The sequence below is a fragment of the Coenobita brevimanus genome, chromosome 57, assembly GCF_032717465.1.
Source record: "Coenobita brevimanus isolate Jiangsu-jjx chromosome 57, ASM3271746v2, whole genome shotgun sequence".
Lineage (NCBI taxonomy): Eukaryota > Metazoa > Arthropoda > Malacostraca > Decapoda > Coenobitidae > Coenobita > Coenobita brevimanus.
In genome coordinates this window covers 26212862-26225853 of record NC_137010.1, presented here as the reverse complement: position 1 = coordinate 26225853, position 12992 = coordinate 26212862, and the positions used below count along the sequence as shown (strand labels likewise).

Here is a 12992-nt window from a genome sequence, read left to right as displayed (position 1 = left end):
TCAAACATAGATATCTGTGAAGTGGCAGATGGTAGTCAAGGAAAGGACGAGAGAGAGTCACGCTGGAAAGTTTCTACCTGCTGTGGAATTCGATCCTGTGCTGTCATAAATACAAAAATAAAGCTACCAGTATAACAAAACCTTTCAGAAAAACAACGATGCCGCGCCAGAACGTTCATCTTGACCCGTGACGCTGACCTTTGACTTACACCAATACCGTATCGAATCACTCATTATATAATTCTGACCTCGATTCCTAAGCTTGATCTTTCGTCGATCTGCACCAAAATCAAGTAGTTTCTTCCCAGCATATGTGCCAATTTTGATCCAGAGCGGATGAGACATTCACTAGACATTTTATTGAAATAAACCAATCAATCTCTGTCTACCTATCTATCTATCAGTGTGTCCAACCATCTATGTAAAAATGGACTCCACTAATAAAATCACCGCCTTCCTCGTGGATTAGTTCGGTCTCTTACGGCGACAGCATTTTTAATTCCCGCTACGGTATTACTAGATTATATTCAGCTTAACCTCCTCTATTTGATGATATACACCTGTGCTTCCCATCTTATTGTTGCAATCTCAAGAAGATTTAATTCACTTCAGGACAGACTTTTCGAACAAGAGGGGTAAAACACAGCCTTCACACAAACCCCTTCACTCCCATAATGCTCTCTGAATTCCTTCCATCAAACGGGTTATTTTATATCTTATCGTTGCTAGGCCCGAACAGTTTGGTTCACCATAGGATTTTTCCAAACTGGAGGGAATAAATATTACTTTCACTCTCTTAAGGACTTTTCCTAAGCTGAATATATTTGTCAGGTAGCAGCAAGTGCAAAATAAAAACAACGTCCTCGGGTTGAGGCTGACTAAAATCGTCTATTAGTTGGATGAACAGAATATTTATAATGTCCTGGGGCTGCTGGGGTTATTGACATTTTATGGTGAAGGGATCGGAGTTAGGTCTATTAACCAGCACAAAGGTGTCTGCTGTTATCTTAGTGGGGCTTCCGTCACACTTTTTTTTTTTTTTAGCTCAGGGAAAGGCCCATCCAGGTGAAAGGTTTGATATTTGGATAGCGGATCCGGTGTGTGTGTGTGTGTGTGTGTGTGTGTGTGTGTGTGTGTGAGAGAGAGAGAGAGAGAGAGAGAGAGAGAGAGAGAGAGAGAGAGAGAATTAGTGTGTGTGTGTGTGTGTGTGTGTGTGTGTGTGTGTGTGTGTGTGTTTTCCCATGAGATCGGTATTTTGGCCACATGGCATTCCAGCCCAGGTTTTCCTAGAACCTACTGTAGGTCCACATAAACATGCCTAGAGCGAAATTGCATGACGCAACAAGTCATCACCACCCTTCCTACCAGATGCAACAACACAGTCATCACCATCATCATCATCATTATTAAATTTCCTAACTTTTTGAGAAACGGTTCATCATCACCTTCACAGTCATCATCATCAGAATCAGCATCACAACTATCATCACACACTCTCAATGTCTGCAAAGAACAGCTCATCACCACATCATCATCACTGTCGCCATCATTATCACAAGCACCATCATCATCAGCATCCCTCTAACCCTATTACCCAACATTAAAAAAAAGGTTCATCACATTCTAGCAGACATACTACTGAAAGGAGAGGTTCATCATCATCATCATCATCATCATCCTCAGCCATTTTCCCACTCACTAAAGGGGTGGGTCAAAAGACGTGGCGGGGATATTGGTATAGGCAGGGAGACTAGGCCTATCAAAAATTGGGATAATAGGTCACAATAGGCTGATTTGCATGACCCCCCACGACACACCAGTACTTACATGTATTAACTCTCTCTCTCTCTCTCTCTCTCTCTCTCTCTCTCACGAGCTAGTGAACGTCCCGATATCAAATACAGTATACATTTAATAAATAATAAGAATAAAACCGTGGAGAGAGAAAAAGGGAGTTTAAAATAATGAAATACGACAAATTTCATTCAGCTTCGAATTTTAGATCCGAAATAACGAGAGAGAGAGAGAGAGAGAGAGAGAGAGAGAGAGAGAGAGAGAGAGAGAGAGAGAGAGAGAGAATGGGGAGACTGAATCAATGGACAAATAACTAACTGGCAACTCAGCCCTGTTCGGTTGCTAAGGAAGGCAGCTGGGAGGGAGGGAGGGGAGAGGAGGGTGAAGGCAGGGAGGTAGGGAAAGTGGGGAGAGAAGGGAGAGAGGTAAAGGAGGGGAAGAGGGGCATGAGATGCGAGGAAAAGAGAGTAGGGAGAAGAGGGGAAAGAGGGAAGAGAGAAGGGACGGAAAGGGGTGAACGAGAGGGAAGGGAATGAAGGGAGGGGTGAAAAGGAAGGAATGATGGAAAATGGGACAGAAGAGAGAGGGGAGAGGAGGAAAATGGAAGGGGTTATGTGTGAAGGAAATGGTAAGGGGAGTGAGGGGGGGGGGATGGAAGCGAGAGGAGAGAAGGAGGAGCTGGAAAAAGGAGGGAGAATGAAAGAAACGGGAGAGATGGGAGGAAAGGAAAAAAGGGAGAGTGGAGAAGGTAGAAAAACGGGAAAAGGGAGGGAAGAAGAAAGGGGAGAGGTGAGGGAAGAGGGAAGAGGAGAAGTGTGAGGATGAATGGAAGAGAGGGGGTGAAAATGGTGAGAATGAGGGAGGGAAGATGAAAGGGGAATGACGAGTTGGATGAAAAAAACAAAAACAGAAGAGAAGGGAGGGAAAAGGGAGAGAGGGGGAGGTGATGGGGAGAGGAAAGTGATAGAGCAGAGAGAGAGAGTGGAAGGGCAATGATGGGAGAAGGAAAAAAAAGGGGAGGAGGGGATGGAAAGAAGGATAGAAGGTAAATGATGGGAAGGAGAAGGTAGAGAACGATGGAAGGGGAAATAGGGAGGGGAGATAGGGAAGGGAGTGAGGGATGGGGGAATGCATACAGGGAGGAAGACAGCGGAAAGGGAGAAGAAAGGGAAGAGATGGGAGAGATGGGAGGGAGAGAGGGAGGAGGCAGAAGGGAGAGACGGAAAAATGAAATAAGTGATGAGGAGGGAAACAAGGGAGGAAGGATGGGACAGGAGAAAGGCGAGGGAAGGAAAAAGAGGGAGAGGGGGTGGAGATGGGGTGATGGGAAGGAGGGAGGGGATAGGAGCAAAGATGGGAGATCGGGGAGGTAAAGGAAGGAAGGGTGAAAAGGGAGAGATTAATAGAACGAGTGATGGGATAGGAGAGAAGACGAGAAAGCAAGGACAGAAGGCAGAGATGTAGGATGGGAGAGAGAGAGAGAGAGAGAGAGAGAGAGAGAGAGAGAGAGAGAGAGAGAGAGAGAACATAAGAACATAAGAACATAAGAAGAGAGGATAACTGCAGTAGGCCGGTTGGCCCATGCTAGGCAGCTCCTAGAAGAGTAACTGAACTACTAGAATGAGATAAGGATAGCAAAGAAGAAGGCTCTCCCCCGCCCTCCAAACCCTCCAGCCGAAGCCGGCAGGAAAAAGTCAGAAAGAACACCACGCCGTATAGAAAAACTGGCTTGGACATTTTACAGGAAAGTGTGAAAGGAGAATAGAGACTATCATAGTGTAACCTGAAAAGAAAATTTATTTTTTAGTTAGTATTGGTTATAATATTTTCTTTATTCTATATCCACCCCTTATTTGTCATATGCTTATCTAGCCTATGCTTGAAACTCTCAATGGAAGAGGCAGCAACTACTTTACTAGGTAGCTTATTCCATTCGTCTACTACTCTATTACCAAACCAATTTCTACCGATTTCCTTTCTGAAACGGAATTTTTCTAGTTTGAAACCATTATTTCTAGTTCTATCCTGTATGCTCACTTTAAGTACCTTGCTAATGGGGAGGTGTGACGGAGGGAGGGGAGAAAAGAGATACGGGAGAAGAGGTAGGATGGAAGGGGTATTGAGGAAGGGGGGAGGAAGAACAAGAAAAGAAGGATGGAGAGATAGGGATTGGGATGGGTGGCAGGGGAGAAAAAATGAGAGAGGAGAGGGGAGGGTGAATGTGAAAGGGAGGGGAAAGGATGGGATGGAAGTAGTTCGAGGGTTGGGAGGGATGATGGAAGGGGAGGCGGAAGGGATGGAAGAGGAGGGAACGATGAGGGGAGAGTGGAAGGGAGGGAGGAGGAGTAATGCAAGAGAGGAGAGGGAAAAAAATAGACAGGAAGGGAGCGATTGGAATGAAAGGAAGACCAGAGAATGGAAAGGAGGGGGAGAGGAGAGGAAGAGATGGTAGAAGAGGGAAGAACAGTAGGGATGAAAGGTACGGAAGGGAAGAGGTGTGAAGGAAAGAGTGCAGTAGTAGTAGGAGACAAAGAGGGTTGGAGACAGGCAGGAAGAAAGAGGCAGCAGATAGGGAGGGAAAAGGAGGCAGGAGACAGGGAAGGAAAAGGAGGCAGGAGACAGGGAAGGAAAAGAAGGCAGGAGACACAGACGAAGAAAGAAGCAGGAAACAGGGAGGGAAAAGGAGGCAGGAGACAGGAAGAGAAAGGGAGGCAGGAGACAGTGAGGGAAAAGGAGGCAGGAGACAGGGAGGGAAAAGGAAACAGGAGACAGAAGAGGAAAAGTAGCCAGGTGACAGGGAGGGAAAAGGAGGAAGGAGACAGGGAGAGAAAAGGAGGCAGGAGACAGGAAGGGAGAAAGAGGCAGGAAACAGGGAGGGAGGGCTGGAGGGGTAGGAGACAGATAGGGAGAATAGGGAAAGACAGCAAGGGATGGGTGGCAGACATGTAGGAAAAAAAGAACGCAAGACAGGAAGGGGGAGGAAGGGATGAAAAGGAGAGAGAGAGAGAGGTAGGAAGGCAAGGGGTGGAAACAGGGAGAGATGGAGGACAGGGTGGGAGGAATGAACAGGAGGCAGGGAGAAAGGGATGGAGAAAGACAGCAGATATTTAGGGAGAAAGGAACAGGAGACAGGGAGGAGGGAGGTATGATGGTGCGAGGGACAGGCAGAAAGGTTGGAGAGGATGAACAAGAGAGAGGGAGGGAGGGAGGATGGGAGTAGTGAGGGAGGAAAAGGCGACCAGAGAGAGAGAGAGAGAGAGAGAGAGAGAGAGAGTGGTGGCGAGACGGCAAGGAGACGAAAAGGAGGAGGAATGAGAGGGGAGATACGGGAAGGGAGAGGGAGTGACACATACGGGGAGGGAGACAGGAGAGCAAGGAAGAAGGGGGAGACATGGGAGGGAAAGTTGGAGGGGGGAAAAAAAATAGTGAGACGGGGAGGGACGAAAAAGGAGTCATAGGGAGGGACGAAAGAGGGGGAGAGACATGGGAACGGAGGAGGGGGGGGGGGACTAGGAGAGACTACTAAGAGAAGGAGGGACCGAGGGGGATAGACATGGGGAATGAGAGAGGGAGGGGGCGAGGCGACAGAAAAGAGTGAGGGAGGGAGGGAGATACACAGGGAAGGGGGGAATGGTGGGGTAGGGAGACTCGAAGGGAGGGGAGACAGGGGGGAGCGAGGGAAGAGCCACTACCCCTCCCGCCTCCACCTAGCCAAACGCGCCCAGTCTCCCGCCCAGATCAATGCTGCGCAGACTCACACTCTCAAACCTGCGCCAAGTTTCACCAAACACCCTTCATTTAACCAACTAAACCACTCTCCACGCGAACCTAAACCACGCAGACCAAACCTCAGGACCTCTAGTGACAGAATTTACCAAGGAAAAACTAAGACAAGTGGAAAGAAACAGTGGTGTATCATATTTTGGTTTAAATTCCCGAGAACTTCAGTAAGCCACGCCCATCCCCCGCTGGCTGGCTGCTAGTGTTATCCCGCCACTCGCTCGTGCCGGACACCAACACATTTCTCCTCATTTCACCGACTTTCCAACTGGAACAACATGACTGAGGAAGGTAAGTCTGTAGTTTAAGGGCCCAGCTTCATGTGTGCCTACCTGCTGGGAGCTCTTCAAGTCAGAAATTGAGGGAAAACTGGAGTTATAAACATCTTTCCCGAAGACGGTGTTCCCCCAGACGAAACAGTGACGCATACCCTTTCCCATATTTCCTCTATTTTCCCTACTTTTCCCACTGAAACTTTATAAAGTAGGAGAGGAAGTAGGTAGATAAATACCCGTCCTATCCACCCCATTTCTCCTTAAACCCATTCCCATTTAGGAAATTATGGAAAATGGGGGTTGAAGTATGCGTTGCCAACTTCCTCGTGCAGACCGGCAGGGCGTGGCGAACAACAGGTTGGAGCGTCAACAAAGGAAGACCGGGAAATAATACCCAAAATCTTCGAAAATCCAACAAAACCAAATCCCTGCCATGAACCAAAAATTTCCATCGTTACTCCAGAACTCTCATCGGTCAGTAAATGTTCGTACTCAGAATATTTGACGGAATTATGAACGCGCAGCTCCACACTTATCCCACCACAAGTTCAAAACCGGCTTAATATCCCTCCCCAAACCGCGCAGACTTCCCAAAAATTTCACCTCAACTGAAATCAGGCACCCCTTAGCTTTTTAAATATTCAAAAACTATCAGCAGATATAGGGGAGTCCATGTTCTTTTGTTTGTTTCCTTTTCCTGGCAGCCGAAATGCAGATCGATAAGGACCAAACAGCTGTCAGTGAGGTGGTTGCAAGGGAGGGAAGAAAGAAGGCGCTAATATGATAAATGATATCCGGATGACATCAACTCCTTTAGTATGGGGACTATTTTGTTCTTGCTACCACCCGACTACTTCATTCAGGTTAGGAAGGAAACATGTCTGGAGGAGTTTGCTATAGCAGTGGTATCCGAAATACACTGATCCATTCACTACGATGAGTTTACATTAATGCCACCTCTGGAGACGATTTTATTTGCCTTAAGATATAAGTTTAGTACTAGAGCGGTATACTGTACATAGGCTTTCTTTGTCCAGTTGGCACGAGGTCAATAATCTGTAGGCTGGAATATATAGATGAGTCATCGTACTGAAAGGTTCAATATTTTACCATTCAGTCTCTGAATGAATAATGAACTTAACATTACATCTAATGGGTTTTGTTCGCTCCAAAGATATGAGTACGATAATGAGGTGGAAGAAGGCTCGGTTATCAGAATTACTCATGTGCTAGAGGAGAAAATTAATGAAGTTTGTTTTTGTTTGGTATAAGGACAGTCTGAATACGATAATTGTCGAAAAGTAAAAATGTCATTACTGGTACCAGGGACAAGAATATTAACCTACTCTAATAATAATAATAATAATAAAAATAAATGCTGTAGGATTTAATCATACTTAGGAGGAGGGCTGAATCATGATTTGGTTTCTTGTTTGTCTTAGGGGTAAGAACTACAAAGAGTGATATGGAGTACGGAAGATTATTGATCTACTGTAGGGAGAGAAGTGTGTGTGTCAAGATGGTGTATGGTCACACTGAGAGGATGGATGTGAATACGGACGGGAAAATGGTATATATATGACTGAAGGTAGGAGGCGGCGTGGAAAATCTAGCAGGTGGATGATGTGATAACTGAATGTGTATATGAGAGAGAGAGAGAGAGAGAGAGAGAGATAATGGGATAACGATCGAATGGATGGATGAAGTCTGCAGGGAGATGCATATGGTAAGGGTTGCACGCCGTTTTTGACAGAGCACTCTACTGTAGAGTATGGACTCTCCAACACAGTATAATGAAGCATATTTTGTGTGTGTAAAACCTAAGGCCTGTTAGTTGGAGCCGAGAATTTCGAAGGCTTCAGCGATATATTAACTGATGTATGGCCATGTTCACTGGGCTCGCTGCTGATAATTCTACAACTTTTGTGGTATACTTTCCGGACCCTTCCAACCCCATGTGCTAGTCGGAAACTGGTATGGGATGATGATCATGATGATGAAGGAAGTTTGAGTACGCTGATGAGGGTGAAAAGCAGCCATTACCAGTACGGTACACCACAGTTTGAATATTCCTCTAAACAATCTTTCAATGATACTGATACATTTTATAGCTGAATGAGTAAAGTATGAATGAAGAACTGTTTTGACAGGGTTAATTATGAATAGAATTTCACTTACACATAGCAAAAGCAAAGTCACTGGGGGCATATTTAGTAATGTTTAATGTTCCGTGATTCTGATGATAAATATCTGTGGCAAACTCAACAATATTTAAATCTTTCATATGCGCAGCTGTGTTGTAATTATCACTCTGATGCTAATGCTTGCTCCATGATTATTGCCGCATACTGTTATTATTTACTTCTTTACTACGCTTTAGCTTAAAATGTATTAGTTGCTGCTATCATTCATGCATAAACAGACGTTATTAATTTGCATTTTCATCGATCATTTTATGTATAAAGTATCGTGTACCTTAGTCGTATGCTATTTATTGAAGCTGTTAGTACTATTTCGCTATTGACATGTTTTCTTGCTTGTTTTTCTTGCTATTATTGCTTTTGTTAGGTCATTAACCCCCTACAACTCGAAGACGCCTTTCTTAGCTTATTCTTGCTTCCACCAGACGGTTTAAATCAACTCAGAAAATATTTTTGATACTGAAAGAGTTAAATAATGAAGGCCATGCTTAATCGCTGCAGTTGTAAATCGGTCCTCCAAGCTGAATAAAATCACCAGGAAGTAGCAAGAATAGAATGAAAACACACACACACACACACACACACACACACACACACACACACACACACACACACACACACACACACACACACACGTCCTATTAATGAAGGACTTAACACTTGCTGAGGTCGCTTAAAACGATGTAAGGACAAAGTCTATACTGGTGTTCGGTTAGTGTCGATTTCTGACTTGGAGATTTCGCAACACCTCTCTCTCTCTCTCTGCACCGTCAGATGATTGTTTGTTCACCTTCGCGAGTCATCGGGTAGTCAGTGGGTTGGGAACAAACCACTAATAGTATTATACCTGAGTGAAATCGTCTGGCAATAGCAGGAGTAAAAGGGAGTCCACATCATTTTACTGAAGAAACTAAACCCTTACAGTACTGTGACGTCTGTTTATGGTTTACAGCTAGTTTTTCTACTTCCAGACGATTTTATCTAACAAGCAATATCTCTTGTACTGAAGAGGTTAATGAAAACAGTATATAACATCTCTCGTTCGAGGTCTCTGAAGCTGATTGAAATCGTCAGGCAGTAGCACGAATAAACCAGTAATGGTCGTCGTTCTGAAGGGGTTAAAAACATGAACTAGTAAGGTGAAAATAGAATCCAAATAACGAGTAATTCTGGGAAGGCGTGACTGTTTTAGAATCCTGGGAACGTTGGACTGATTTACAAAACATTTCACGAGTGAAAGCTCACGCACAGAATCTTTGGAATGTAGGTGTTAACCCCATCAGCCCTAGGCCTTCTTTACCATTACCATTATTATTATTATTATTACTGTTATTATTACTGTTATTGTTATTACTGTTATTATTAGTTATTATTATTAGTTATTGTTCTTATTAGTATTAACAATCGCAAACGACTAGGAGCATTCAGTATAGGGGAGACATCTGAGAGTAATGGAGTTAATGAAGGATTATTATTTTAATTCCTTCCATTCGAAACGTCTCTCCTGAGCTGAATAAAATCGTTGGATAGTAGTAGAAAGATCATCCTACAAAATGGCGTCATCTCTACTGTATGCAAGGTTTAATCTTAAAGGGAAAACTGAATCCGATTGCAATGGCATTCACGTAGACTTACATTAGAGAAGAAAAATTGAGAAAATTAAAGATGAATCTTTAAAATGTAACGCATTTAAACCCAAGGTTTCTTTATCCAAATGGCGTAAGAGCTCTTGGAACGTGGAACCAATCTCAGTCCAGAAAATATGTCAAAGAAAGACTGATCCGAGATAACGCAGAGTGAATCCTTAGAGCGTGAGGTAGATTCAAAGCCAATGTATTAGAGTATGTCGGGAGAAGGAGGAACACTGAGGTAAATTTAGATCCAACACAAATAGCACAAAGTCTTGAAAAAAAAGAGGCTCATTTTAACCAATTATCCAAACCAGGATCCTTGGAAAGTGCTATTAATCCAGAAAAAAGAAATTTAGAAAGAAAAAGTTCTAAAAGTGCTAGAATGATTGGGTTTGATATAGACCACATGCTAAAAACAGAACCCTTTAAATGCATGATTGATTTAGACTGAACCCGAATAACAGAAACCTACATAACTGAGGCCGATTTAGGTACAAACACACATACACACACACACACACACACACACACACACACACACACACACACACACACACACACACACACACACACACACACACACACACACACACACACACACACACACACACACACACACACACACACACACACACACACACACACACACACACACACACACACACACACACACACACACACACACACACACACACACACACACACACACACACACACACACACACACACACACACACACACACACACACACACACACACACACACACACACACACACACACACACACACACACACACACACACACACACACACACACACACACACACACACACACACACACACACACACACACACACACACACACACACACACACACACACACACACACACACACACACACACACACACACACACACACACACACACACACACACACACACACACACACACACACACACACACACACGCCGATTCCAGGGAGACGTGGTCCTATCATTACAGGAGTTTTCAGGAGTAAGGTGGAAACAAATATCAAGCAGCGTGGAATCCTAGTTTCGTTCAGTTGAAGAGAGACCCCGTCATGGCGTAAGGGTTAGGCATAATCCCAAAATTAAGCCCTTCACAATCATGTCAATTTTATTTAACTTTTGCTATCTCCAAACGATTTTATTCAGATTAGTGAAGACTTTTTAAGATTTTGAAGTTATATACGCCATCAGTAATCCTTTCAGTTTCGTGGTAGTTAAATTACAATGATAAATACGTCACTGGATTGTAGGGGGTTATATATACGTCCATTACTCCCAGAATTACCAAAATATGCGTCAACTGTGGGAAACTATATCCAAAAATGTGTCAGTTAGGGAAATGAGTTAATCCAAAAATACGTATCCATTAGGGAGAAAAGTTAATGGTAAAATGCGTGGTGCGGGCAGGGAGGCAAGTAATGTGACTCATTGAATGATGAAGGCAGGAGGGAATCACGTGAGTAGGAGATAAGATAGTGTGTGTGTGTGTGTGTGTGTGTGTGTGTGTGTGTGAGTGTGAGTGTAAGTGTGTGTGTGTGTGTGTGTGATAAGTGGATGGAAGTGATATGTTTAGGGTGCTGGGGTGTAATCTCCGGCCACCCTGCATCACTGTGCCGGGGCTGTTCTTGGACTGGTATGGGTGGGTGGGTGGGGAGGTTCATGGTGATTTTGCTACGTTTCATGACGATCTAGCCAAATCATGGTGATTTAAATGACTTAGCAAATTTACCGTGTTTCTCTCTGGTTAGGAACATAGGTCTTTCGTTCAACTTTAGACTATCATTGTGTTTGCTAAGAAGAGATACATGAGCAGACAAAAACCCAAAAGCAAGAAGCCCGTGTTTACAGGATCAAACTCGGCCGCGGCATCAGTGTTGGAGGCATCTTTTTCCATTACATTCAGAGATATGTCTACACATGCCCTGATGCACAGCAAAGCAACCTACTATAGGCTCATCAGTAGGTCAAGTTTGGTGTGTATGTCAGGTCTGGTGGTAACAGGTCTATATTTCAGGATACTGATTCTCGTAATCACGAGCTCATTGTTGTACAAATTTGCACAATCTCGGGACCCAAGTAATATTTGCATAAATCTTCAGGACTGTAATTCTTTGGAGATATAGCTAGCATTTGCTCTCTCCTTCCCCCCCCCCGCGCACGCACGCACGCACACACACACACACACACACACACACACACACACACACACACACACACACACACACACACACACACACACACACACACACACACACACACACACACACACACACACACACACACACACACACACACACACACTGAGGCGGTTGGGAAACGTAGAGCAAGTGACTGGCATGTATGTTTATTCAGAATGAAGGGCTGATTAGAATAGTACCGGTAACTGGTTAGACTCATTTCTACCTCAGAACTAAGATTAATCGAATTTCATGCAAACAAGGCTTCATATTCAAGTAGGGAGTCGCCTAGTTCTGTCAGGTGAATGCAAACCGACAAGAGGAGACCGTATGAGAGTGAGGTGGTTGGGAGAAGTTGACCAAGTTCAAGGTAGAAAGATAAGGCGAAGGAGATATAAGGGAGGGTGGTGCCGTGGGAAGTGGTGGTTACGGAGCTGGGATAGAAATGCCTGCTTTAGCTAAGCCCCCTCCCCCTCCCAGGGTACGGCGTCAGGCAATATACAGTATTCAGATACTCCATTGACCCTATAAAAATTTCAGTGGCTTTACGATGATCTGACTACTTCAGGAGGATTTACTGATCTTATAATGTTGCTGAATATCCTTACTGATATCACGATTGCATTCTAAACCTTTCTGTCGTGCGTTGGGCTCTCTCGGATTAATAAAATCTTCTAGCTGTAGCAGGAACTCAGTGCCGAAGTGACTCCCAACCCTACTTTTTTCTGACCACGTATTTTAGTTCATCTTATATATATATATATATATATATATATATATATATATATATATATATATATATATATATATATATATATATAATTTTCGTAACATAACTTCTTCCGTCATTACTTTTTCATAATTTTGCTTCTTCTCCTGTTTTGCCTCTACAGTATTGTTATTCTCGTAAAGTTATAATTACTTTTTCAGTTCCTTCTTCATGATCTTGTTCCCATCTCTATCTCATAATTCTCATTATCCTAATTACTTCCCTAATTACTTTATAACTTTGTTCCCTCATATCCAGTTACCATAATTCCTCATTACCCTTCCATAATTACTTTTTTTTACCATATTTTCGGAACTTTATTCACTTCTTTATCCA

At 43.7% G+C, this 12992-nt stretch overlaps 1 protein-coding gene across 2 annotated transcripts in view; it reads left to right on the top strand.

Moving 5' to 3' along the window:
- Positions 1-5791: 5791 nt before the first annotated feature.
- Positions 5792-12992, top strand: part of LOC145402316 (uncharacterized) — a 119199-nt gene continuing 111998 nt past the window's right edge. For both annotated transcript variants that reach the window (XM_080274456.1, XM_080274457.1), the window contains exon 1: positions 5792-5865. In XM_080274456.1, coding sequence (XP_080130582.1) covers positions 5853-5865 — 13 coding nt within the window. In that variant the 5' untranslated portion in view covers positions 5792-5852. The remainder of the gene's footprint in view (positions 5866-12992) is intronic.